We start from the raw sequence: 25,018 nt of genomic DNA, 5'->3' as shown, positions 1-25,018 counted from the left end.
TGGTCACAACCTGTTTGAGTCACTCCCCTCCGACCCCTACCACCCTGGTCACAACCTGTTTGAGTCACTCCCCTCTGACCCCTACCACCCCGGTCACAACCTGTTTGAGTCACTCCCCTCTGACCCCTACCACCCCGGTCACAACCTGTTTGAGTCACTCCCCTCTGGAAGGAGGCTGTGGTCCATCAGGGCCAAAACCTCACCCCACAAGAACAGTTTCTTCCCCTCTGCAGTGAGCCTCATCAACAAGGCTCGGGACCCTCACTGACACCCCCCACTGTGTTACATTGTGCTATATTTAATTTAGTTTATATCCCATATAATTTTATTCAACCTCTTATTTACTGATTCTGATGTAACTCTAACCACTTAACAGTCTCTCCATGTAACTCTAACCATATTTGCATATCTTGTATGTCACAAACTTAAATGTCCAAACCCAACCCCCTCCCATGCACAGTCCCCCCCACCCAACCACCTCCAATGTACAGTTTTCCCCACCTACCCAACCTCTTCCAATGTACAGTTTCTTCCCCCTCAAACAGTGCTGTATATTTGTAGATCTGGTATGTCATAAATGTCTAGATGTAACAGTACTGTCTATCTGTATGTCATATATGTTATGATTCATTGAAAATGGGGGACCCTGATGTAAACAAGACGAAAGTCTTTCGAAAGTTTCTCTGGTCTGCATCTCCTTAACAATTGTGTGTATTGAGCTGTACTGTATTGTACCCATTCTGCAATCTGTTAATATCTGTCATCCGCATGCGCAGTAGTAGTGCAAAACACAACCCAACCTCCTCCAATGTACAGTTTTTACGTCAAATGTATATACTCCCTTTTCTGGACTCTTTTTGTATCACAAACTACTGTATTTGCAAATCTGGTATGTCATAAATGTATAGATGTAGCCAGGGACGTGCACAGGACTTTAGAGGGGCAGGTGCTCAAAGGCTGAAAAGGGCACTACACTTGTGTGTATATATAAACCGAGCGCACGTAGCGCGCGTGGGCGATTTTCAAGGGCCCTTTCCGGGCGGGGAGCCCCCTTTTTATGCTTTTTGGGGTTTTTTGGTGATCAAATATTGAATATTGAACTATAATAATCAGTGCAGGAGCTCACTTATCCTTGAAAGACACTTTTATCACTGACTTAAAAGGCCCATACATCTCCATAAATGTTCAGGGGGGAGGGAATAAGTGCTTACCCTACAGACCCCAAGAAGTGCTGTATATTCTGTATTGTTTAATATAAATGCATTTTTTATTCCAATCCCGATTTGTATTTGAGATTCCCAAATCCCATCGGACTTGACTTCTTCGTGTCCCTCAATGAGTGTAATACCAGCATTCAACAGCGGTTTCTATCATCATCATCACCCACGCTATGCATAAAATATATAGGTCCGCGGAGAGGCACGCTGAGGAGGCCGTGCAAACTGCAATGGAATATGGGGCATCTCTCTCTTTACCTAATATTTTGATTATATCCTGACATTTTTCAGTTGGAAGGGCGGTCTATATGCGTAACGGTAAAAAAAAATAAAAAAAAATAAAATAAAAAAGGGCACTTTTTTGATGAGGCTCAAAAAGGCAGGTGCTCAGGCACTCCTTGGCCTCTATGTGTGCACGTGCCTGGATGTAGCAGTACTGTCTATCTGTATGTCATGTATCATAGTATGTCATATTATGTCCTGATGAATTGAAAATGGGGGACCCTGATGTAAACAAGACGAAAGTCTTTCTCTGGTCTGCATCCCCTTAACAATTGTGTGTATTGAGCTGTACTGTATTGTACCCATTCTGCAATCTGTTAATAACGTTTTCAATCAATCAATCAATCAATAGCCGCCTCAAACCGAGTACAAGCCCCGAAGCCCCGCCCAGACGTTGGGCTTGCGGCTCTGCAGATATCCCCTATTGGTGGAACCTTCCGGCACTGCAGGGATCCCCTGTTGCACTTAGCACGCGCTACACAGTGACGTGTGTTGACCCTTCCTTCTTTTATAGTTGCCTTGCTCCGCTAGAGGCAGCAGAGTGCTCTCTGTTGCTACAGCTGATGTCAACATGGCGGCCCCCAACAGCTCAGAGTGGAGATCTCTCTGCGACAAATTCACCACCGCCCAGAACCTCTCCGAGGTAGAGTCTCGCAAAGACCCCGAAAACGACCCCTTCCGCTCCAAGTACGGGGCCAGGGAGCTGCTGCGGGAGCTGTACTGCTCTTTGAAGAGCTTCGAAGCTGGTGAGGGGGAACATGACAGCGGCGAACAGCAGCCCACAGAGCAGCCGGTGGACGGGGAGGATAACCGGGGAGGAGGTCGGGTCCTCAGCGGGGACTCTCCAGCCGGCCTGCGGGCCGCTAAACTCGGGGCTGTGGAGTATTACCTGGGGGTGAACCACGTCGAGACGGAGGAGCTCTCAGCCGGGGAGGAGCACCTGATGAACTGCCTCAAGCTCCTGGAGAAATGCAACGTGTCCCCTGAGAATGTCTCTTTGTTCATACAAGTCAGGGTAATGATGGCACTAGAGTTACCAAACATAAATCAATGAAATAGTGATGGTAATGGTGTTTAGAGTTCGCTTGTGTAGAGTTGAAATAATGATGCTAATGGTGTTTAGAGTTAGCTTGTGTAGAGTTGAAATAGTGATGCTAATGGTGTTTAGTTAGCTTGTGTAGAGTTGAAATAGTGATGCTAATGGTGTTTAGTTAGCTTGCTGCTAAATGTGGTACGGAGGCAGCCATCAGTCAACATCATAGAATTCAAATGTATAGATTGGTCCATTGTTATTGTATTGGCTTCTTGTTGGCCAACCAGGTACTGTCTTTAACACGCACATTCCAACAAATCCAAAACGAGATCCAAGGTATTATGAATACAATTATAGGTTTATTTTAAGCATCTGCAGCATCTAAAGAAAACATCAAAGATTCCAATACTAAAAAATAACTGAATTCTCACACTGTGGTTTAAAGAAATTTATAACCTGGCTGCCACCTTCACAATTTTTTTGACCATGCCTAGGCCTTCTCTTCCTGCTCATTAAGCCACCTGAGATTCCAAAAGTCCCCACCCCCCACTCTCAACATGCACTACCAGCCTTTGGATACTAGGTGGGGTAGATGACTACAGAGGTGCAGAAACTAAATGTAAATAAATGATGGATACACTAAGAACACAATAGAATGGCTCCAACAGTTATAATGTTGTTGTCATGGAAATCATTGTTTGTTTGGTGTCAGGGGACTCCCTAAATCTCATGTACAAACCCTCACCCTAACCTGGACCTCAGAGATGTGAAGTTAAAGCTGAGGTCTCACCACTAAACCCTAGCCATGGTGGCTGCAGTCTTTTTAAGCCCTAGCCGCCCAAAGTAGGTGGGGCGACAGTGACTCGGAGGTAGAGCAGTTGTTTGGTAAGGGGATGTTCCCGGTTCGATTCCCGCTCCTCCCACGCAGCGTGTCGAAGTGTCCTTGAGCAAGACACTTAACCCCTAATTGCTCCTGATGAGCAGGTTGGCACCTTGCATGGTCGCCTCCGCTGTCGTTGTGAGTGAATGGGTAAAATGTGAGGAACAAATTGTAAAGCGCTTCGGATAAAAGCGCTATATAAATGCAGCCATTTACCATTTTAGCTGCAGTGTCACCACTAAGCCCTGGCCATGGTAGCTGAGGTCTTACCACAAAGCCCTAGTCATAGTAGCTGAGGTCTCAGTCTCACCACTAAGCCCTAGCCATGGTAGCTGAATTCCTAAACCTGCTAAATGCACTATTACTTATGCCTTGTACTGCTCACTGATTGGCCGTTTGTGATGTCTGTCAGAACCAGTTGGGCATCTTGTGGGCGGGCCGAGATGAGACCGAGACGGCACAGGGCTTCCTGGAAAAAGCCCAGTCCATCTACCTGCAGTACATGAAGGAGGTAAGAAGAGACGAGATAATAACTTTATTGTCCAAAGGGGAAAATGGGAAATAACAGAATAGCAAGCTAACAAAGTAGTTCTACATGATAGTAAGGTCTCAAAAGCACCTATCCACCATCAGGGAAGTACAGTCATGTTCACTTGCCCAAAAACGAATCGTCCGTTATAAACAACAATGGTTAAAATATTTATCTACTCTGTACTGTAGCTCACGTTACCTAGCTACTGTCGAGCTCTCCATTGGTAAGTGTTTCTTGTTTTTGCACTGAAAACCCATGTCACAATTGCAGGGCTTTACACTAACTTCTACCCCAAGGAGTACAATGAAAAGATTTAGGAGCACACAAAGACATTTACAAGCATTTTCTTTCTTTTGGGAAGAAACATGGTTGATTTATTAGTTTGAAGTATTAATGACATTATCTCAACAGAAATCTAATAAATAATGTTTAGAAACCATCACCAACATTAACCTTAAAAGATGCTTCTTTATATTGCAAATGTGGCAGGAGTAGGACAACACAAGTCATTTTTAGACCATAGTGTGTTCCAGTGATCCAATCTTCCTCTTGAGACTCTTTTTTTCTTTTTCTTTTTTATCCACTTTTTCCTCCCATTTTCTATTTTTCTCCCATCCCAATTTCGTATCATCCAATTCAACCCTCCCGTCTCGAACGCTGTTTCTTGCCTCCCACAAGCCGGCTGCAATGTGGACGAAGCCATACATAGCACGAGTCCCCTCCGATACTCGAGGTAGCAGCAGTCGCATCTTTTCACCTGCGCAGCTCGATCTCTCAGCGTCAGGGGTCTGCGCTTTGGAGGGGCGCCGCCCCCATCGCTTCTTGATTCTACTGCGCAGGCGCACCAACCGACCTGTAGGAGTCGCTGTCCACAACGTCCCATCCCCACCCCTCAGTTTTCCCTCCCCCTAATACTGCCAATTGTATTAGTACGGACGACCAGCCAAACTGAAAACAATGTGGAGAGCTGGGCTTGAACCCAGCGTCTCCAGCATTGGTGGTGAGTGCCTTGCCCACTGCACCACCTAGCCCCCCCTCTTGAGACTCTTAAGTCAGTTCTAATGATATATCACACTTTAGTTTTCAGAGGTTCAGACTTCTTTTCCATAACGACATAGTGCAGCTTTAAATTGCATTTGAATTGCATTTCTTGTTCTGTAGTTACACGCGTAACACACACTCACTCGCTCTGTTCCTTGTGCCCTGTCTCTGAAAGCCTGCAACCAGGGGGTCAGCCCCTCAGCTCCAACACATGGCTGCACCAGACTGCTTACAGTACTGATGTGGAATAATGTGACCAGATTACTCATGGAGGCGGACAACAGAGTCTTTGATTAAGAAATCGTTATTTCTTTTATTAGCGATATCCATTCATTTTTATCCATCCAACCTGATGTTATCAATCGTTATTTCTTTTATTAGCGATATCCATTCATTTTTATCCATCCAACCTGATGTTATCATGGGTCTGAGCTCGCAAAAGGGCAAATACCGCCGCCTATCGTCTCCCGGATGGTATTGCACATCATTGGATTGGATTGGCTGGGAATGTGCATCGAAAAAATAACTCTGGTCCGGTTTTCCCTTCTCGGGCAAGCAGTATCGTGTTACCACATTGACTGAGGACACTCGGAACATTACATTACACTTACATTTAGTCATTTAGCTGACGCTTTTATCCAAAGCGACTTACAAGTTCTGTACGACAAGTCATCAGAAAGGGTACAACTCTATCAGCTGAGTAACAATGTTCATCAAAGTGTTGCGTGCTACAGTGTAGGTTAGTTTATTAGGACAAGTGTGTAAGGTTAGTTAGGGTTAGATTCTTAAAAAAAATATATATATATTATAATTTTTTTATTATTATTATTATTATATTTTTTTATTTCAGATAATGGTTGAAGAAGTGCGTCTTTAGTCGACGGCGAAAGATTGGATCGGTTTCGGCTGTCCTAACTGGGGTGGGTAAGTTCAATCCACCATTGTGGGGCAAGGACTGAGAATAGGCGACTTCTCTTTGATGACCCTCCCGGAGCTTGGATAGGAGTAGGTTTGAGACAGCCAAAAGCTGCAGAGAGTAGGGATCTTGAGGGTGTGTAGTTAGAGACCATTGACCGGAGGTAGGCGGGAGCGGTTCCCTTTGCCGCACGGTATGCCAGGTCGAGGGCCTTGAAGTGGATTCGTGCAGCAATGGGGAGCCAGTGCAGGTCCCTAAAAAGTGGGGTGACATGGGCCGACTTCGGTAGGTTTGAGATCAGGCAGGCCGCTGCGTTCTGAATTAGTTGAAGAGGCTTGGTGGCAGTGGCCGGGAGGCCAGCGAGCAGTGCGTTGCAGTAGTCAAGGCGGGAGATGACTGTTGATTGGACGAGGAGTTGGGTGGCTTCTTTTGTCAGGAAAGGGCGGATCCTTCTGACGTTGCTCAGGAGGAATCTGCAGGTTCTGGTTGTTGCTGCCATGTGAGCAGAGAAGTTCAACTGGTCGTCGAGGACAACGCCAAGGTTCTTGGCGGTCGGGGACGTGGTCACAGCTGCATTCTCGACTGATGGAAAGGTCGGTCAGGGGGGAGGATTTGGCCGGCAGGTGGAGCAATTCTGTTTTGCTTAAGTTCAGTTTGAGGTGGTTGGTCGTCATCCAGGCGGAGATATCGGACAGACAGGCCGAGATCCGCTCAGAGACGTGGATATCTGAGGGAGGGAAGGAGAGGAAGAGTTCAGTATCATCGGCATAACAATGATACGAGAAGCCATGAGACGTGATAATGTTACCCAGTGATTTAGTGTAGAGGGAGAAGAGAAGGGGTCCTAGGACCAAGCCCTGGGGGACACCCGTCCACAGGGGGCGGGTGGCCGACAGGGTCCCTCTCCATGACACTTGGTAGGAGCGGTCATTGAGGTATGATGTCAGCCATGTCAGCGCAGAGCCAGCCACTCCCATTCCTGCGAGGGCCGCGAGGAGGATCTGATGGTTGACTGTGTCGAAGGCTGCAGATAGATCTAGGAGAATCAGGACCGAGGAGAGGCCTTTTGCTTTTGCTAAGTGAAGTGCCTCTGTGACCGCAATGAGGGCCGTTTCTGTGGAGTGGCCAGTCCGGAAGCCAGACTGATTAGGGTCTAGGAGGTCATTCTGTAAGAGATAAGCAGTAAGTTGGTTGGATACAGCAGGTTCAAGTGTTTTATAAAGGAAGGAGAGAAGAGAGACAGGACGATAGTTGCCTATGACGGTGGGGTTCAGGTATTTTTCTTTTTTGAGGCGGAGGCCTCGATCCTATGGTGAAAGAAAGAAGCTTTGGCATTAGTAATGGTTTTGGAGAATGTTAACAAGAGGTTGTGATATGTGTCGATGTCAGCAGTGAGGCCTGACTTTCTATACTTCCTCTCAGCCGCTCTCAGGACTTGTCTTTGTTCTCTTACTGCATCTGTCAGCCATGGACTGGGTGGGGAACGGTGCGCAGGTTTCTCAATGAGGGGACGGTGCTTGTCGAAGGAGGTTGCAAGGGCTCAGAGGAGGGTTGAGGTTGCCATCTCTGTGGGGAGAGCAGAGAAGGTGTCACTTAAAGGTAGAGCAGATAGTATGTCAGAGGAGAGGGTGGAGGGGGAAAGGGAGGGCAGGTTGCGTCTGAGTGAGACGGTTTGAGTTGGGGTGAAGACCTTTCGGTTAAGCATGAGTTAGTGAGAAGGATATGAAGGAATGGTCAGATACATGTAGGGGACTTACCGTGGTGTTCATGATGCTGGAGTTACGGGAAAATATGAGATCCAAGGAGTTGCCTGCTTTGTGGGTGGGAGGGATGGCAGTGGGAGTCAGGTCAAACGATTGTAGGAGGGAGACCACCGGGACTGACTGAGATGAGTCAGGCAGGTTGAAGTCGCCCAATAGAAGGAGAGGGGTACCATCTTCCGGTAAGGAGCTTAGAAGCATGTCCAGCTCATCTGTGAAGTGATCGAGCGGACCTGGAGGGCGATAGAGTGTAACAATGGTGAGATTGAAAGGATTAGAGACGGATACTGCATGATATTCGAGAGAGGAGAGTGACGGTTCTGGGAGTGGTGTTAAGTTTGTAGCCCATGAAGGAGATGTCATGAGGCCAGTGCCTCCACCCCGTCTGGAAGGTCGTGTGAGTGAAGTTATAGTTTGTAGATAATGCTGCAGGTGTTGATGAGTTATTAGGGGTTATCCAGGTCTCAGTTAGAGCCCGGAGCTTCAGATTTTGACTATGGGCGTAGGCAGTAATGAAGTCCGCTTTCTTGACTGCTGATTGACAATTCCATAAGCCTCCCCGTACTGTGACAGGTGTATTAGTGGCTGTAGGAGGGTAGGAGAGATTAGCCGGGTTGCTAGCAAACTGCAGTGGGTGGGTTGAATCTGTTCTGGAGGAGCAGATTATGGATATAGGTATGAGACACATTGTGGTGTCAAGAGTGGCAGGGAGAAAGTTGTAGGGAGGAAGCGAGGTAGTAGAGAAATAGCAGAGTCGAGTGAAAGATAGGATTATGGTGTACTTAGCACTAGGTGGATCGGTGGATCCCTCTGCGGGTAACTCCCAGGAAAACTCCTTCGCTAACGCTAAGCCAGCAAGCCTTTAAATCACTATCACTAATTACTGCTGTCTAACACCTGGCCCTTAATGTGGCACTTAAGAAAACAAAATGCCTGTTTTAAACACGCCCCTTTAATCAAGTCAGCTGGTTCCTGAAGTCTCAGTTATGTGTTTTGGACTATAACGTTGGATCAATAAACACTATCGATATTTGGAATGGCGATCAGGAATTGGATTAATCTTTTTGCAGAACATCTGATCTGAGGTAAGGAATTTATGTTACGAATCTTGGGTTAATCAGATGTTCCCATCACCGCCATCGGAGCGAGTGTGTGTGTGACGTTAGCGATGAGCAAGTCACGAATAAGCGATTTTTCAGCCCGCTTTTGTATCATACATAAGGACACATATACTCTCGATAATCTAGCGTTTATTTGAAAACGATTCATAAATCAGCCGAAAAATTACGTGTTTTGTGTATTCCACTAAAGGGCGATTATCGCGTATTTCTCTGGAATTACTAGAAATCTCAAACTATACTTGTATTCAAAACGGTATAAAACGGAAATGTACTGATGAAAAAAACAATCCGTTTCGTACATGTTGACTGCAAGCAAGTCATTGATAAGCGACTGGTGTATTAGACCCATAGCCATAATTTAAGATATAGTTTAAGCGTTCGCAAATATCCCCGTCCTCCCATTGAGTAAAGTGCTGGCATAGAAGCCCTAATTTGGTCATATGGGCGACGGCGTGGCTCTGAATGAGTTAATACATAAATCCTTCTTTGCATGAATTGATACAATTATATTCATTTTGGGATAAGAAGAGACATAGAATCAGGAAAGGCTATTTACAGCGACTGAAGCCAAATGAGGGAATGGAATTACCAAAATTTCAATTGTATTCTTGGGCGTGTAATATTTGTGCTCTTTCCTTTTGGCGCCATTTTGATTAACATGCTGAGTGTCCAAGTTGGGTGCAAATTAAATGCTCTTTTGTTCTCTCCTTTGTCTCTGGCTTTACATTATGTTAAGAACAATCCCATTGTAACAGTCTTTGAAAACATGGTCTAACATCAGGAAAAACTATGGATGGCAGAAGGGCTCTCTGCTTGCTCCCGTTTATCCCAGCCACCTCTTCTATAATGGATGAGTCTTTTGGTATATTGGAAAGGAATGGAATAGATAATATGAAGACCCTTCATATTAATAACATATTTCCTACCTTTGAACAGCTACGAAATACATTTAATTGACCACAATCCCATTTTTTCCAAATTCCTCCAGATTTGCGGTTTTAAAACGAACACACCTTCCTTTCCTGATCTGCCGCCTGCCGGATGAATCAATTGTGGAATCTCTGTTTTCCTTTGAGCCTTCAAGAAGGGATGCAATATAATTATGTCCATTGAAATCTGTGCTAATTGTACATCATAACCAGCTAGTGTTTCCGTCACTCTGTTGTCTTTTGAGAAATCATAACATGATTTGCAGATGTGCTTGAGACTTCAGTTTTTTATTTAAAGGGGACATGCATTGCTATTCCTTGCACTATTTGGGCAACTTTACACAATTCCTGACAGTATATGGAACACATCTGTAAGGTATTTTTCAAAAACATTCATTGTTTTATATTTTTGATCAAGTACTCAAAAGAATAATTTTTCAGCCTCAGGATTTCAGGCTATTTTTGGATGGGCTCCGCCCATAAGTGCTTTGAGTGACAGTCACCCACAGTCTGCGACTGGCAGACGGAGAGAGGGAGGGAGCGAGAGATAGGGACACGGACAGGGAGCGAAATTTACTTTTTGACCCACCGGCCAGTGGCGGGTAGATGGGAAGAATCTACCCGCCAAGCATATTTCTTACCTGCCAACTTTTTTTTGATAAAAAAAATATTATTATTATTTTATATAATTTTTTTTAATAAAATATATATATTATATAATCATACTTGTGATTGTGTTATCTGCGAGACATCGCCACCTCGCTGTCTGCAAACAGCTCCACTGTCTGTGTGTATACTCGAGTGGCCTCCAGCTCCAGCAAGGATTCTCCGGCGCTGCAGCTGGCGCTAAACGCTACATTCAGCATGCAAAAGGATTCTCCTAAGCTACAGCTGGACCCTATTCAGCAGCGATGTAAGCCAGGGACTCGAATACGCATGTTGTTGTTGTAGGACATTGATGTCAGGAGCTTTCTGTAGCTACTGCTGGATGGCGTTGGGACAACACCTCAGTGAACTATTTAGTTTACTGCGACATTTCGTAGTGACTAGTGAGCTACCTAGCCAACGGAGGTATTATGCACTGGACTATTGCATTTGTTGATGTCGGGAGCTATCCGTAGCTAGCCGGCTGGATAACGTTACACAATGCCTCATGTATTAAACTAAGTGAATAGTTGACTGGGTCATTTTGTAACGGTAGCTAACGTTATCGCCACCACGCAACAAGTCAAAATGCTCGCTATCTGCTAGGGATGCACCGAAAATTCGGCTACCGAAAATTATCGGCCGAAAATGGTTAAAAAGGCTCTTTCGGCTTTCGGCCGAAAGGGTTTTAGCACCGAAAATATATGACCGAAAGTCAAATAACGTGTTGTTGTGATGACGTCATCAAAACGCGACTACAGACATACCGGTAGCATGCGCAACATGTAACGTGAGCAGCTTGGCAGCTCTTCCTGCATTCTACAGCCTGTGGTAACTAACTCCTCTTGGGAGTAGGGATGCCCCCCGAAACCCGGTTCTAAACTAAATTAGAAAAAACCGGAGTATTGATCAGCTCCGACGTTAACGGTACTGCTATCAGTAGTCTAGGAGCGGATTAGCTACGGAGCTAACAGTGTACCATCCATCTGCGACGCAACGGTGGCAGCAACAGTGGACACTGAGTAATGTTAACGTTATGACGAGTTCATACTACACTACACGCTAACGTTACTCCGTTTAAATGAAGTGTTTAATTAGCAGCAATCTGTTGTTGAAAATGTATCGTTAAACCGGAAATGGAAATGCGAGGACAGGAAGTCGTCATCAATCGTTGTAGTCTTTTAGTCTTAACAGTCTGGAATTAATGTATGCATTCAAAAGTGCTGAATAAATGTTTTATGGGCCCATAATAGTGATTATTAATATTATTTAAGTTAAGTTTAGCCATAATCATGTCTTTTGCCATAATCAGGTAGCTAAAAAAAGCTACCTGATTTTCGGTATCGGTTTCGGCCAAGAATTTCCCATTCATCCCTACTATCTGCAAACAGCTCCACTGTCTGTGTGTATACTCGAGTAGCCTCCAGCTCCAGCAAGGATTCTCCGGCGCTGCAGCTGGACCTACTGGAGCTAACGTGTACTAGGTAGCTGAAGTGTTATCGAGACAATGAAGACAACGAGTTGCAGACTGGACTCAAGTTTACTTGGTTGACATAGAGACGCTCATACATACTGGTGCACTCTTATATATCGTCCGGGTTCCACACTGGCATTATATGGTACCTACTGCATATCACTACATCCCCCCTGTTTAGCAGCATCGCCCCATATAATTAGCGGAACACTTATGTCAATAGTCTACTGAAATCACATCACCAAGTGCAAATCCTCCCCCTTATTTAGGTTTACATTCACCCCCCACGACCATAATGATAACAAAGCACCAGAGTCCCCATGATGACCCAGCCTTGTGCTCCTGGTGTTGTTCTGGCCCTCTGTAGTGGGCATCTTCCGTGCAATATTGTGTGCTCATGTCACATAGTCTTTGAAATAATCTGGTCTGTTTACAACCCTCCCACATCTTGTGCGTCTTGGACCTTGGCTATTGGGCACCTGTGTAGTACAGGGTGACATCGTAGGTGTTTCCGGTGGGTCACTCTGCATTGTAGGTAGGGCTGACATTCGAAGCTTTTTTTGGCAATCGAAGCTTCGGGGCCGAGCTTCGATTTTAATTCGAAGCTTCGAGAAAAAAAAAAAAAAAAAAAAAAAAAAAAAAAATTAATATTCTTTTTTTTCGTTTTTTTTTTTTTTTTTTATCTTATGTTGTGGGACTTGTACAGCACTTTCGTAAACGTTGTTGTTTTTAAATGTGCTCTATAAATAAAGTGGGTTGGATTAATTAATTAAGTAGCCCCTTTCGTGACTGACGCATCCAACAAGGTTTCACTCGGCTGTGTGATTTAATTCAAGGTGGATCGCTGTTGTCGTTTGAACAACTTCAGATTTCATGGGAACTACCAATCCCCCAAATCAAGAATGTTTAAGATGAATGAAGTAAGATTTTGATTATTTGAAAAATGGCCTGTGTAGACTAAACTATGCACAGAATTATGTCAGTCTACAAGGTCCGGATTCTACATGGTCCGGCAATGTAGACCTTGTAGACTCCACTACAGACCAATTATCAGTGAATGTTCATGCATTTTTAAGAAGGGCAACTTCCACAAAAAAACAAAGAACTCACCAAAACATCTCAGTAGCACCTTATCTAAATGTTATATTTCATATATGGAGATTCATATTTATTTATGTATTGCATGCATTTCTACATTTTATTTCCTATTTTGTTTATTCATCCCAGTATCTTTCTTTCTTATGTGTGGAATTCTACAAGGTGCGCGCACACACACACACACACACACACACACACACACCTACACACACACCTACACACACACACACACACACACACACACACACACACACACACTTACATTTAGTAATTTAGCTGACGCTTTTATCCAATGCGACTTACAAGTTCTGTACGACAAGACAGCAAGAAGGGTACAACTCTATCAGCTGAGTAACAATGTTCATCAAAGTGTTGCGTGTTACAGTGTAGGTTAGTTTATTAGGACAAGTGCATGACAGTAAGGTTAGTCACGGTTAGATTTTTTTTTTTTTTTTTTATCATTTCAGATAATGGTTGAAGAAGTGAGTCTTTAGTCGACGGCGAAAGATTGGACGGGATTCGGCTGTCCTAACTGGGATGGGTAGTTCACACACACACACACACAAACACATACACACACACACACACACACCTACACACACACACAAATAGAAGTAAAAAAAAAAAAAAAATTGATTTTTTTTTTTTTTTTTTTTTTTTTTTTTTTACTTCGATTTTTTTTTAATGTTCGAAGCTTGTGCCATCGAATCGAACGTTCGAAGCTTCGAAGCATTTAAGACAGCCCTAATTGTAGGTGTTTCCGGTGGGCCTTCGTGGGTGTCCTCTTGAAGCTGTGGCACAGCAAAGTGTGTCTGTTGGACTTCTCTGCATCTGTGGGATGTATAGCTCACTAGAGCTGCCGCGATTACCGCATTACCGCGGTATCTCTGTTACATCACGGCCACCGCAGAGTAGGCTGAATACCGCGTCACCGCTGTTTTTTATAATAATAATAATAAATTATCCTCCTCTCGTTGGGCTTGCGGCTCTGCAGATATACCCTACTTCTCTATCGAGGTTCCAAGCGACCCTATTGGGTACCAGAAAAGTCACGTGAAACATTGCAGACCACTGATTGGTCAGAAGAGAGACGCGTCACACGTTTTTTACGTCCTGAATGTCAGATCATCACAACACGGCTAATAACGTTAGCTTTAACTCTCCGCCGGAGTGGACTACCATCCTCTTCAGGAGTACTAAACGAGACATAATGATTTTACTGTCTGCAACGAATGTTATAATAAAAGCCCTTCGTTCTATACACTTGTCTGATTGAAAACTTTATTAACAGACCGCAGAATGGGACAACTCAGCACGCTCTGAGCAAAGAAAGGAACTGAGATATGAATAGAGTATTGCTTGCCTTGCTATCGTCCGGTAAATACGCTCAGTGATGTTATTGAACGTATAACTATATAATGTTAATGCCACAAAACGAATGCCTTTATTATAAAGTAGTAACTTTATAGTAATAATAATAAGAAAGGGTCGGGGGGGGTAACCAGCCCTGCCCGCGACACCGAGTGAACGGCGCACGACCAGAGGGTAAACTTCGAATCCGTGTTTCACTTTCAATAACTAATGCGTGCTTGCCGAATCCCAAACAATATTCATGCTGCAAAGTCATCCTCTAAAGATAGACATTTAGACTAGAGGCAGGCTATATGCTATAAAGAGTAGACTACTACTAAAAAAAAATGCATTCAAACGTTTTTATTTTTTATTTTTTGTGTGCGTGCGGTAATACCGCAGCGGTAGGAAATATTTAGCAAATTTGTGCGGTAAGGAAAACAGCAATACCGCGGCAGCTCTATAGCTCACGCAGGTGGCTCCTGCACCGCCTGACCTGGTTGCCATTTGGTGTTTGTACAACATAGCTTCTTGGCTCATTGCATTTTTGTACAATGATAGCTGGATGCCATGTCCCTCTATCCTTGTTCAGCACAGTCACATGCTGTCCGGGGCAGAGTGGGGGTAATTCTCTGCGGCAGCTGCGGTCGTGATGCTCTTTTAGGTCCGCTGTTCTCTGTTCCATGTGAATCCTATGCTCCTCCCTGCCTGGCTCTGCCAGACTTGGCAGCAGGGTGGTGACAGGTCTCCCAAATATCAATTCTGCTGGTGATGGCAGTTTACTGTCGATGGGCGTCGCTCTGACTTGTAGTAATGCCATCTGTAGATTGCCTCCCTGTTCCAGGGTTTTGGTCACAATTGATTTGATGTGTCTCACGTGCCTTTCAATGAACCCATTGCTCTTTGGGTAATGGGGAGAGCTTGTGATGTGTTTGACTCCCCAGTCTGTTACAAACCTTTGGAAGGCCTGCCCTGTGTACTGTGGGCCATTATCTGTTAGGATCTCGTCTACTCGGCCAAACAGCGACAGGTACATCTGCATTTTTTGTGCGACTGCATGGCTAGACACATTAGGCATTTCATCCACCAGTGGATATTTGGAATACCTGTCCACAGTCAGAAGGAACTGGCGACCTTTGACCTCAAATAGGTCAGAAGCGATAGACTGCCATGGTTTGGATGGTATGTGGTGTGGGTAGAGAGGTTCTTTTGGGTTTGCATCTTGATGTTCCACACACACAATGTCATCATTCATTCATTTTGATCCAATAAACACTTTCTCTGGCAAGGCGACACGTTTTCTCAATCCCTTGGTGGCCCACATGTAACTGTTTCAGGATGTCCTCAGTCATGGAGTCTGGGATGAGTACCTGTCTACCTTTGAATATGACTCCTGATTCCATTGCGAGCTCATCCCTGAAGGACCAGTAAGCATGCAGGTCCTTCGGCAGGTCTTTGATGTGCTCTGGCCATCCTAGGTGAATGACTTCTTTGAGGGCATTAAGTTTGAGATCCCTCACTGTTTCTGTACGGAGAGTAGGGCTGGGCGATATGGCCAAAAACGTTATCGCGATAAAATTATAAAATTATTTTCATATAACTCTATCGATAATTATCGTCGATATAATGTCTGTCAAGTTTAATTAACTTATTATGCCCGGCGCCGATGGACGGGCTATTAATTAATAGACTTGTTTTGCTGCTGTGAATGTCTCGAGAGTCGAGTTGATGTCGTCATCAGTCCGCGCACGTTAGCAGTTAGCCAAAGCAAGCGGAGTATCTCATGACAATGTACTAAAAATGACCCTAAAATACTCTGTTCCGCCCAATTCATTGCAACGACGTCCACCGTATATCCCACGCTACTATAACAGTTACCCTCAGAATTCAAAACACACACCAACTCGGCAGGTAACCTGTAAAATAGCGCCGTGCAAGCTAATTAGCCCTAGCCAGCCTCGTTTCCGAGCGGAGTATCTCATGACAATGTACTAAAAATGACCCTAAAATACTCTGTTCCACCCAATTCATTGCAACGACGTCCACCGTATACCCCACACTACTATAACAGTTACCCTCAGAATTCAAAACACACACCAACTCGGCAGGTAAACTGTAAAATAGCGCCGTGCAAGCTAATTAGACCTAGCCAGCCTTGTTTACTTGAGTCCTACCTCCGCGCCTCCTTCCCGGTCTCCTTCCGCTATCGGCCATCTCCTTCACTGATTGGTTGTTAGTGCGTGTGCTCATATCCAAGCTTGGAAAATCGATATATCGAAACTTTGCGACCACGTTTCATGTTTATTTCGAGGAAATAATTTATCGCGATAGTTATCGTTATCGTTTTATCGCCCAGCCCTAACGGAGAGCGTCCTGTTTCTCAGGGGAGAAGTTTATTAATGCAATGGTATATTGCTTCTGATCCTCGATCTCCATATCAACTCCATCAATGCGCTCATCTAGCTCTATGTCCCCATGGTTTTCTGGGTTTGGCAACCGGCTGAGGGTGTCTGCCAGGATCATTTGAGTACCGGGTCGGTACATGACTTCATAATTGTACCCTTGTGTCTTTATCAGCATGCGCTGGAATCGTGGTGGTGCAGCATGCAGTGGTTTTGCACATATGGTCATGAGTGGTTTGTGGTCTGTTACCACGAGAAAGGATTTCCCATACAGGTACGTGTGGTATCGCTGCATCCCATATACAATGGCTAGCATCTCTCGCTCTATATTGCTGTATCTTGACTGGCAGTTAGTCAGTGTCTTTGAGCCAAAGGCGATGGGTCTGTTGTTCTGCACCAAAGCAATGCCCAATCCCTTCTGTGATGCATCCACTTCAAGGGTTAAAGGTGTGTTTGGGTCATAGTACTTCAGACACGCATGCTCGGTGACCGTAGACTTCAGGTCCTCGAAGCATTTCTGGTGGTCCCATATCCATGGAGCTTCGATTTTTAGCAGCCCCCTCAAGGTGTGAGCCTTATCCGCAAACTTTGGTATATAGGGGGACAGGTATGTTAGCATTCCCATGAATCTGTGCAGATCTTCTTTATTTTGGGGTGTTGGCATGTGTTGTATGTCCCTGATCTTATCTGGGTCTGGCCTGATGCCTTTGCCTGTGTACAGGTTGCCGAAGAAGGAAATGCTGCTTTGTTTTATGGTGCACTTGTCGCTGTTGAAAACAACACCTGCCTCGCCAGCTCGTTGCATCAGGTTGGTCAGGTTCTTGTCATGCTCTTCCTCGTTTGCTCCATATACTGCTATGTCATCAGCTATGCTGACAACACCTTGGAGCCCCTCTAGGATCTGGTCCATCTTGGCCTGGAAGAGGTCTTGAGAGACACTCAGACCGAATGGTAAGCGCTTCCAGCAGTACCGGCCAAATGGAGTCCGGAATGTTGTTAGGAGTTGTGAGTCTTTATCCAGGTGTATAGACCAATACCCTGCTTTTGCGTCAAGCTTGCTAAATATTTTGGCATTAGCAAATTCTGGGTTTAATTCCTCCACAGTTGGAATTTTGTGTGGGCATCTCCTAAGGCTGGCATTCAGTTTTTGAGGATCTAGGCATAGCCTAAGGGAGCCGTCTTTTTTTGTGCGGTACGCCAGACTGGAGCACCAGTCTGTGTGTTCTTCCACCTTTCTTTCTTGCTCCACCATTTTATCCAGCTCTGATTTTAGCTTGTCTTTGATGTGGATACTGCATTTCCGTGGTGGGTCAATGAAAGGTTCAGCATCCTTTTTCAAAAAGAGCTTAGCGGTTCCACTAAAATTGCCTAATTTATCAAACTGGTCTGGGTAAGCTTTCTTTAGCTCCGCAATGTTTGATATCCTCTTCAGTGGTCTCTGGCTGTTGTTAACCTTCTTGTTTACTGTATCAACATTGACAGTTACCAGGTTTAACAGCTCACTGGTTGGCAGTCCAACTACAGCTGGACCTGGCACATCCACAACATAGAACCTGGCATTGATCCATTGTGAGTCTTTGTACTGGCATGGAATGTCGATAGTACCCATACAGGGAATCTGATGACCACTGTATGCCGATAGCCTCCTGTAATTTTTCCTCCGCTTTTCCTGCGCACACGCATCCTTGCCATACATCTGTCTGAAGGTGCGTAGTGGAAGAGTATTGCCTGATGCCCCTGTGTCTATTTTTAGACGGAGTGTATGTCTGTGGCCTGGTAGGTCAGGTGGTCTCACGTTCAGTGTTGTGTATGCCTCTTCTCTGGGTGGCTTGCTCTCAATGCTGTGCATGCACTTCTCACTGATGGTGATTGAGTAGAATTTTGTTTGGTACTCCCCTTCTTCATCAGCCTCTGTGCTGTATCGCATTGATATGGGACTCACCCCGCTGTCTGTGGTAACTCCTGGAGGCCTGTTGTCTGTCCTGTCTTTGTGGTGGTGGGGGAGACTTGCTTCTTTGGCTTTGACCGAAGCGTTGTTGTCCCTGCCGCGTGTAGCTTTATGCCAAGCAAGCAGTGCAAAAACTTACCGTAGTGGCATGCAGTAATGCGCCTTTCATTTTCCGCCGCCCAGCGCCCAGGTCGCGCGGAAATAGGCTGTCTATTGCCATTCTCTTTGACAAACTCTAACCTTAACCAGCTCCTTAACAACGCCTAAACTTAACCGTTCTAACCTTAACCAACTCCGAAACAATGCCTAACCTTAACCTTAACCTTAACCATGCCTAACCTTAACCATAGAAATTATATTGCCATTCTCTTTGACAAACTCTAACCTTAACCAGCTCCTTAACAGCGCCTAAACTTAACCGTTCTAACCTTAACCAACTCCGAAACAATGCCTAACCTTAACCTTAACCATGCCTAACCTTAACCGGCGAAAGAATACACGTTAAAAAAAAATCACGTTAAAAAATATTTTCGATGGGATTCGAACTCGCCAGCAAACAAGCCATAGGATCCACAGCCATGTGTCCTTGCCAATTGAGCTATTGCTAGATACTGAATAAGGGGCGGTGACTTATATATATTGAGCTCCAACCAAGGCGGGATCTCATGCGCATGCGCGGGCACCTCGCGCGAGCACGCCGGCGCACGCACGCACCTGAGCGAGCACGCCGCCGCCGGTGCACGCACGGTAGCATTTGTCTGAAAAGAAGGGCGCTTTACCGCACTAGCGTGCGGTGACGAATGCGGAAGCATTTTTGCACTGCTTGCTTGGCATTAACGTACAGGCGTCCCTGCCGCCTGCTTTTCCTGCAGCACTTCGCCCAGTGGCCTCTGGTACCACAGGCAGAGCATTCATCGTTGAATGCAGGACATTGACGGGGTTTATGGCTCCTGCCACAGTTTTGGCATATTCGCCCTCTGTCCACTGCATGTATTTTCTCACCATGTGACATACCCAGTTGGTGTAACTGTTCATTGCCTGCTGATAGGGCTTCATATTTCCGCCCCTCTTGTAGCACCTCTTGTAGAGGATGGCCTTTGGGTTTGCTGTACAGGTCATTCCTCAGAGCATCGTGGGGTGTGCTGGCAATGATCAGCTCCATTAAACGTTCATTGAGCTCTTCATCAATAAACTGGCATTTTTGAGCTAATGTTCTGGCTCTGGTCACAAAATCATCAATGCTTTCGTCTGTTTTTTGAGTCCACTAGCATTCAGCCGTTTCAGTCCTTCATCTCCAATGCCACAACATATTTTTCGTGCCCGTTTAGCATCGCCAGCTATTTCCTCATCTTCCAGGTAAAGAGACATTTTTTGTTTAAACAATGAAATAGCCTCACCCTGATCCGGGTCGGCCCAATTCATTGTTGGCAAATGTGATGCCATGACGTCTTCTCATTCGGGTTGCGCTTCCAGCGTGTGGACTGCTGCTGTCAGTTGTCAGCTGTCAGATTGCTTCATTAGCGCCGAGTTAGCGCTGACGGAGTGACGGGTTTCCTACGTGCCGATGCAGAATTATCCTCAGACAATCTCCCGTCCTGCTTGTAGCAATCCACTACTGTTACCGCTGTCATCATGAAGTGTTATCGAGACAATGAAGACAACGAGTTGCAGACTGGACTCAAGTTTACTTGGTTGACATAGAGACGCTCGTACATACTGGTGCACTCTTATATATCGTCCGGGTTGCACACCGGCATTATATGGTACCTACTGCATATCACTACAGTAGCTACCTATCCAACGGAGGTATTATGCACTACTAGACTTGCTGGAGCATTTGTTGCTATCAGTAGCTAGCCGGCTAGATAACGGACAATGCCTCAGTATTAAACTAAAAGTAAATAGTTGACTGGGTCATTTTGTAACGGTAGCTAACGTTAGAGCAGTCGGCAGACTGCCCGGCCCGACTCTAGCCTCTCTGTTTACATGGGGTTGGGAGGGGCTGGAGGAGGGAGGAGCAGCGCGTTGCATGTCTGTGTGCTTGAGACAGCGAGTGAGAACTCCGCTAAGAATTGGATCATGTTATTCGATCGGTTTTCACATGACTATTTCGTTGCCTGCCACATGGCGGACAGACCTCTCAGTCCCACCCGCCAAATGTAAAATCTGCCCGCAAATGGCGCTTGGCGGGCTTTAATTTCGCTCCCTGGACACGGAGCATAAAGTTATCTCTCCACTGCTTCCGCCGCGAGGTCCAGGTTGTGTGTGTAAATGCGTGCGTGTCACTGCTTCCCCGCGCGGTCCAGGTTGTGCGTGTAAATGCGTGCGTGTCACTGCTTCCCCGCGCGGTCCAGGTTGTGCGTGTAAATGCGTGTGTCACTGCTTCCCCGCGCGGTCCAGGTCGTGCGTGTAAATGCGTGCGTGTCACTGCTTCCACCGCGAGGTCCAGGTTGTGTGTGTAAATGCGTGTGTGTCACTGCTTCCCAGCGCGGTCCAGGTTGTATGTGTAAATGCGTGCGTGTCACTGCTTCCCAGCGCGGTCCAGGTTGTGTGTGTAAATGCGTGTGTGCCACTGCTTCCCCGCACGGTCCAGGTTGTGCGTGTAAATGCGTGCGTGTCACTGCTTCCCCGCGCGGTCCAGGTTGTGCGTGTAAATGCGTGCGTGTCACTGCTTCCCAGCGCGGTCCAGGTTGTGTGTGTAAATGCGTGTGTGCCACTGCTTCCCCGCACGGTCCAGGTTGTGTGTGTAAATGCGTGTGTGCCACTGCTTCCCCGCGTGCGGTTTGTTTCCCCGACAGAAGCTCCTGTCTCTCTCTCTATCTATCGCTCGCTCGTTCTCTGCCTAGCTCTGTTTGAGGAAGTGAAGATATTTCCACTCGCTCTGCTGTCGCTGTCAACCATAGAGGGGGCGTTAGTCATGCAAATCAGTGCTATATTCATGTCAGCAATACTGTCAAATCAGAACAGCTTAGTTGAGTGAGGGAAGATCTCGTGAACTCCTAGACTGATGAGTCAATATGATAATTAATGACACAGACCACATTGATATAATCCCCAATTGCTAGGATACAATGCTAAACACTGGAAAAGGCCATTTATAATGCATGGGACCTTTAAATAGTTTTTATCCTTTATTTAACCAGGGTAATCATGTTGATATTTCCACCTCTTTTTCAAGTGGGCCCTGGTCAAGAAGGCAGCATACAGAACATGTTCACATATAGAACCACATTAAAACAAGATAGTAAAAGCACACAAATACTAAAACATAGAGAAAATGTCACATTTCAATGAAAAAGACAATAAAACATGAGCACTCCATGGCAAGCAGGTGTCCATTATTTTCTTTATTAAATGAGGGAGTCTAGCTTCAAGAGCCCCCTCCTCTACTCCCTGTACACACATGACTGCGTAGCACAGCGGAACAACAACACCATCATCAAATTTGCTGATGACACAGTAGTGGTGGGCCTGATCTCTGCCAACGACGAAAGGGCCTACCTGGAAGAGGTAGAGAACCTGTCACAGTGGTGTCAGGAGAACTGCCTCTCCCTGAACGTCAGCAAAACAAAAGAGATGATTGTGGACTTCAGGAGGTCGGGGGTCAAGGACTACAGCCCCCTCAGCATCGACGGGGCACCAGTTGAGAGAGTGAACAGTTTCAAGTACCTCGGAGCCCACATATCCGAGGACTTGACATGGACCACACACATTGACAGTGTTGTGAAGAAGGCACGACAACGCCTCTACTTCCTCAGGCGCCTAAGGAAGTTCCAAGTCAGTCAGAAGATCCTTAGGAACTTCTACTCATGTACAATAGAGAGCATCCTGACCGGCAACATCACCTCCTGGTTTGGGAATAGCACTGCACAAGACCGTAGCAGACTACAAAGAGTGACACGTTCAGCCGAACGCACAATTAGAGGGGGGCTTCCCACCCTCCAGAACATTTACAACAAGCGGTGCAAGGGGAAGGCTAAGAGAATTATTAAGGACTCGAGCCACCCGAACAACTGCCTCTTTGAACTGCTGCCGTCAGGCAAGCGATACCGGAGTCTTATGGCGAGCACAGAAAGACTCAGAAGGAGCTTCTATCCCCAGGCCATCAGGCTGCTAAACGAACAATAATCGCTAAACGAACAATAACCACTATGCAACAACCATCAAATGCACACAGCACACACACCCACACGCACACACACACTCACTCAAACAAACAACACACTGCAGCACCCACTCTCCACACTTTAGATCACACAAACACACTTACACTTTATATTTATTGATAAAGGATTTGCACTACAACTCGTACACCTACTGTGAATTGTACCTAAACTGCACCTTGTCCATTTATGCCTTGCACTATATAGTATTGTATATTAGTACACTGCACAGTATTGTATATTGTATGGTAACTACGTCTACGAACATTGTACATATGTCTAAACTGAACACTGTGACCTCTTTTTTTTCTTCTAATTTTTACTATGTTTTTATTTCATACTTATCTTGTCATGCACAGTCTCTGGAGCGCAACAGTAAGAAGCATTTTGTACAAAAGTATTCTGTACTTCTGTATGACAACTATTAAAGAAACTTGAAACATTGTAATAAGTTCCAGGGGAATGGAGCAGCATAGCTCAACACATATTTCCCAAATTCAGTTCTGACAGTGGGAATTATATTACCGTACTTTTCGGACTATAAGCCGCGGCTTTTCCCCCCATTTTTCGACCCTGCGGCTTATATAACGGTGCGGCTTATATGTGACTCGACGTGACCAAACCCGAAAATGTTAAAATCTAAATATTGCTTTTTTGACTGCATTGAAATGTTATTTATCTGTTCCCTTATTTGCTAAACTTAATACAACTTGTAAATGAGTTAATTCTTGTTATTTGTCCGACAGTATTGTGTCCCAATGCTAATTACATATGGTAATTAAACATTAAAACACCTGCGGCTGGCGGTTAGGTGGCCGAGCGGAGATTGCGTTCGTCACCAGCCCCGGAGCTGTGAGCTGGATTCGCCTGTTCGAATCCAGCTCACAGCTCCGGGGTTGTCACCAGCTTGGCTGGCCGTCTGCACTAATACAATTGGCTGTATTAGAGGGTGGGAGAAGCTGGCGGGGTGGGTCCGGGTCGTTGTAAACAGCGACTCCTACAGTTCGGTCGGGGCGCCTGCTAAGCGCGGATAGGACTTGAGTGGGATAGTGTGATCCTTCCACACGCTACGCCCTCTCGATGAGAATCCGCGCTGCCAGGTGAAAAGAAGCGGTGATTGGCTGGACGTGTGTCGGAGGAAGCACGTGGTAGCCTCCACTCTCCCAGATGATCTGACTGTGGGGGGTAAGTGCGCAGCGACCAGGAAGGGACTGGGAATTGGCATACGACTAACATTGGGATGGGAGAAAATCGGAGGAAAATGGAGGGGGAAAAAGACCAAAAAAAAAAAAAAAAAAAAAACACCTGCGGCTTATAGTCCAGTGCGGCTTATATATGTACACATCATTCAATTTAGCTGCTGCGGCTTATAGTCATATGCGGCTTATAGTGCGAAAAGTACGGTATATGAGATATAATTTTGTGATCTCAGATTGTAATATCCACCTCTTGATACACTATCGCACCTTGTACTTCGGCCAGCCCTGCATCTCTACCCCTTTTCCCGTCTGCTTGTTTAGGAGGGCAGTCCACCAATGGACATGACGGAATACTACAGCCCTGAGGAGAACCAGCTATCACACCAAGAGAGAAACAAGAGGTAATGCACATATACACACTACAGCCCTGAGAACCATCTATCACACACATACACACTACAGCCCTGAGAACCATCTATCACACACATAGGCCTGCCGCGATAAGCAATAAATCGATTAATCGGCGCGATAATTAAAATGAATGCAATGATTTTGACGGGCGCGATTAATTGCTATTTGCGCGTTTGTTTTAACCCTTTCTCCGCCGATGACGTGTTAAGACGTCATTCCTCGCCATGCGTAATCTGCCAATGATGTTTTACAGCGTCTTTGAGATCAATATTTCAAATTTCTGTCATGGTATTCATATTTCACCCACGGATCCTTGACTGGTGCTGTAGGACTCCGCTCAACTCTCCAACGCTTCAATACCGCCACCTGGTGGCCGATCGGCGAGTTGCCAAACCGGAAGTGGGGCCGGAAGTCCTTGGTGTCCCCCCTATTCCGTCCGCCACTCGCTATCGCTCGCGAGACTCCATCTTGACACACTGGATAATCGATCCGTTGCCATAACTCAATAAACAACATTATTTGGACGTATATAGTATTATACAACCCGGAAATGGTTCACCTAGATCAACATCCCATAATAGCTATCTTTTTGCTCCACGCTCATCACCCAACGGTAA

General features: G+C 45.7%; 1 protein-coding gene across 1 annotated transcript in view; it reads left to right on the top strand.

Moving 5' to 3' along the window:
- Positions 1-2,061: 2,061 nt before the first annotated feature.
- Positions 2,062-25,018, top strand: part of kifbp (kinesin family binding protein) — a 78,248-nt gene continuing 55,291 nt past the window's right edge. The window contains exons 1-3 of the mRNA XM_084318373.1: positions 2,062-2,514; positions 3,825-3,923; positions 24,312-24,391. Of these exons, the coding sequence (XP_084174499.1) occupies positions 2,071-2,514; positions 3,825-3,923; positions 24,312-24,391 (623 nt within the window). The 5' untranslated portion in view covers positions 2,062-2,070. The remainder of the gene's footprint in view (positions 2,515-3,824; positions 3,924-24,311; positions 24,392-25,018) is intronic.

This window comes from Notolepis coatsorum (assembly GCF_963971535.1).
Source record: "Notolepis coatsorum genome assembly, chromosome: 1".
Taxonomy (NCBI): domain Eukaryota; kingdom Metazoa; phylum Chordata; class Actinopteri; order Aulopiformes; family Paralepididae; genus Notolepis; species Notolepis coatsorum.
This window is presented reverse-complemented; position numbering and strand designations above follow the sequence as displayed.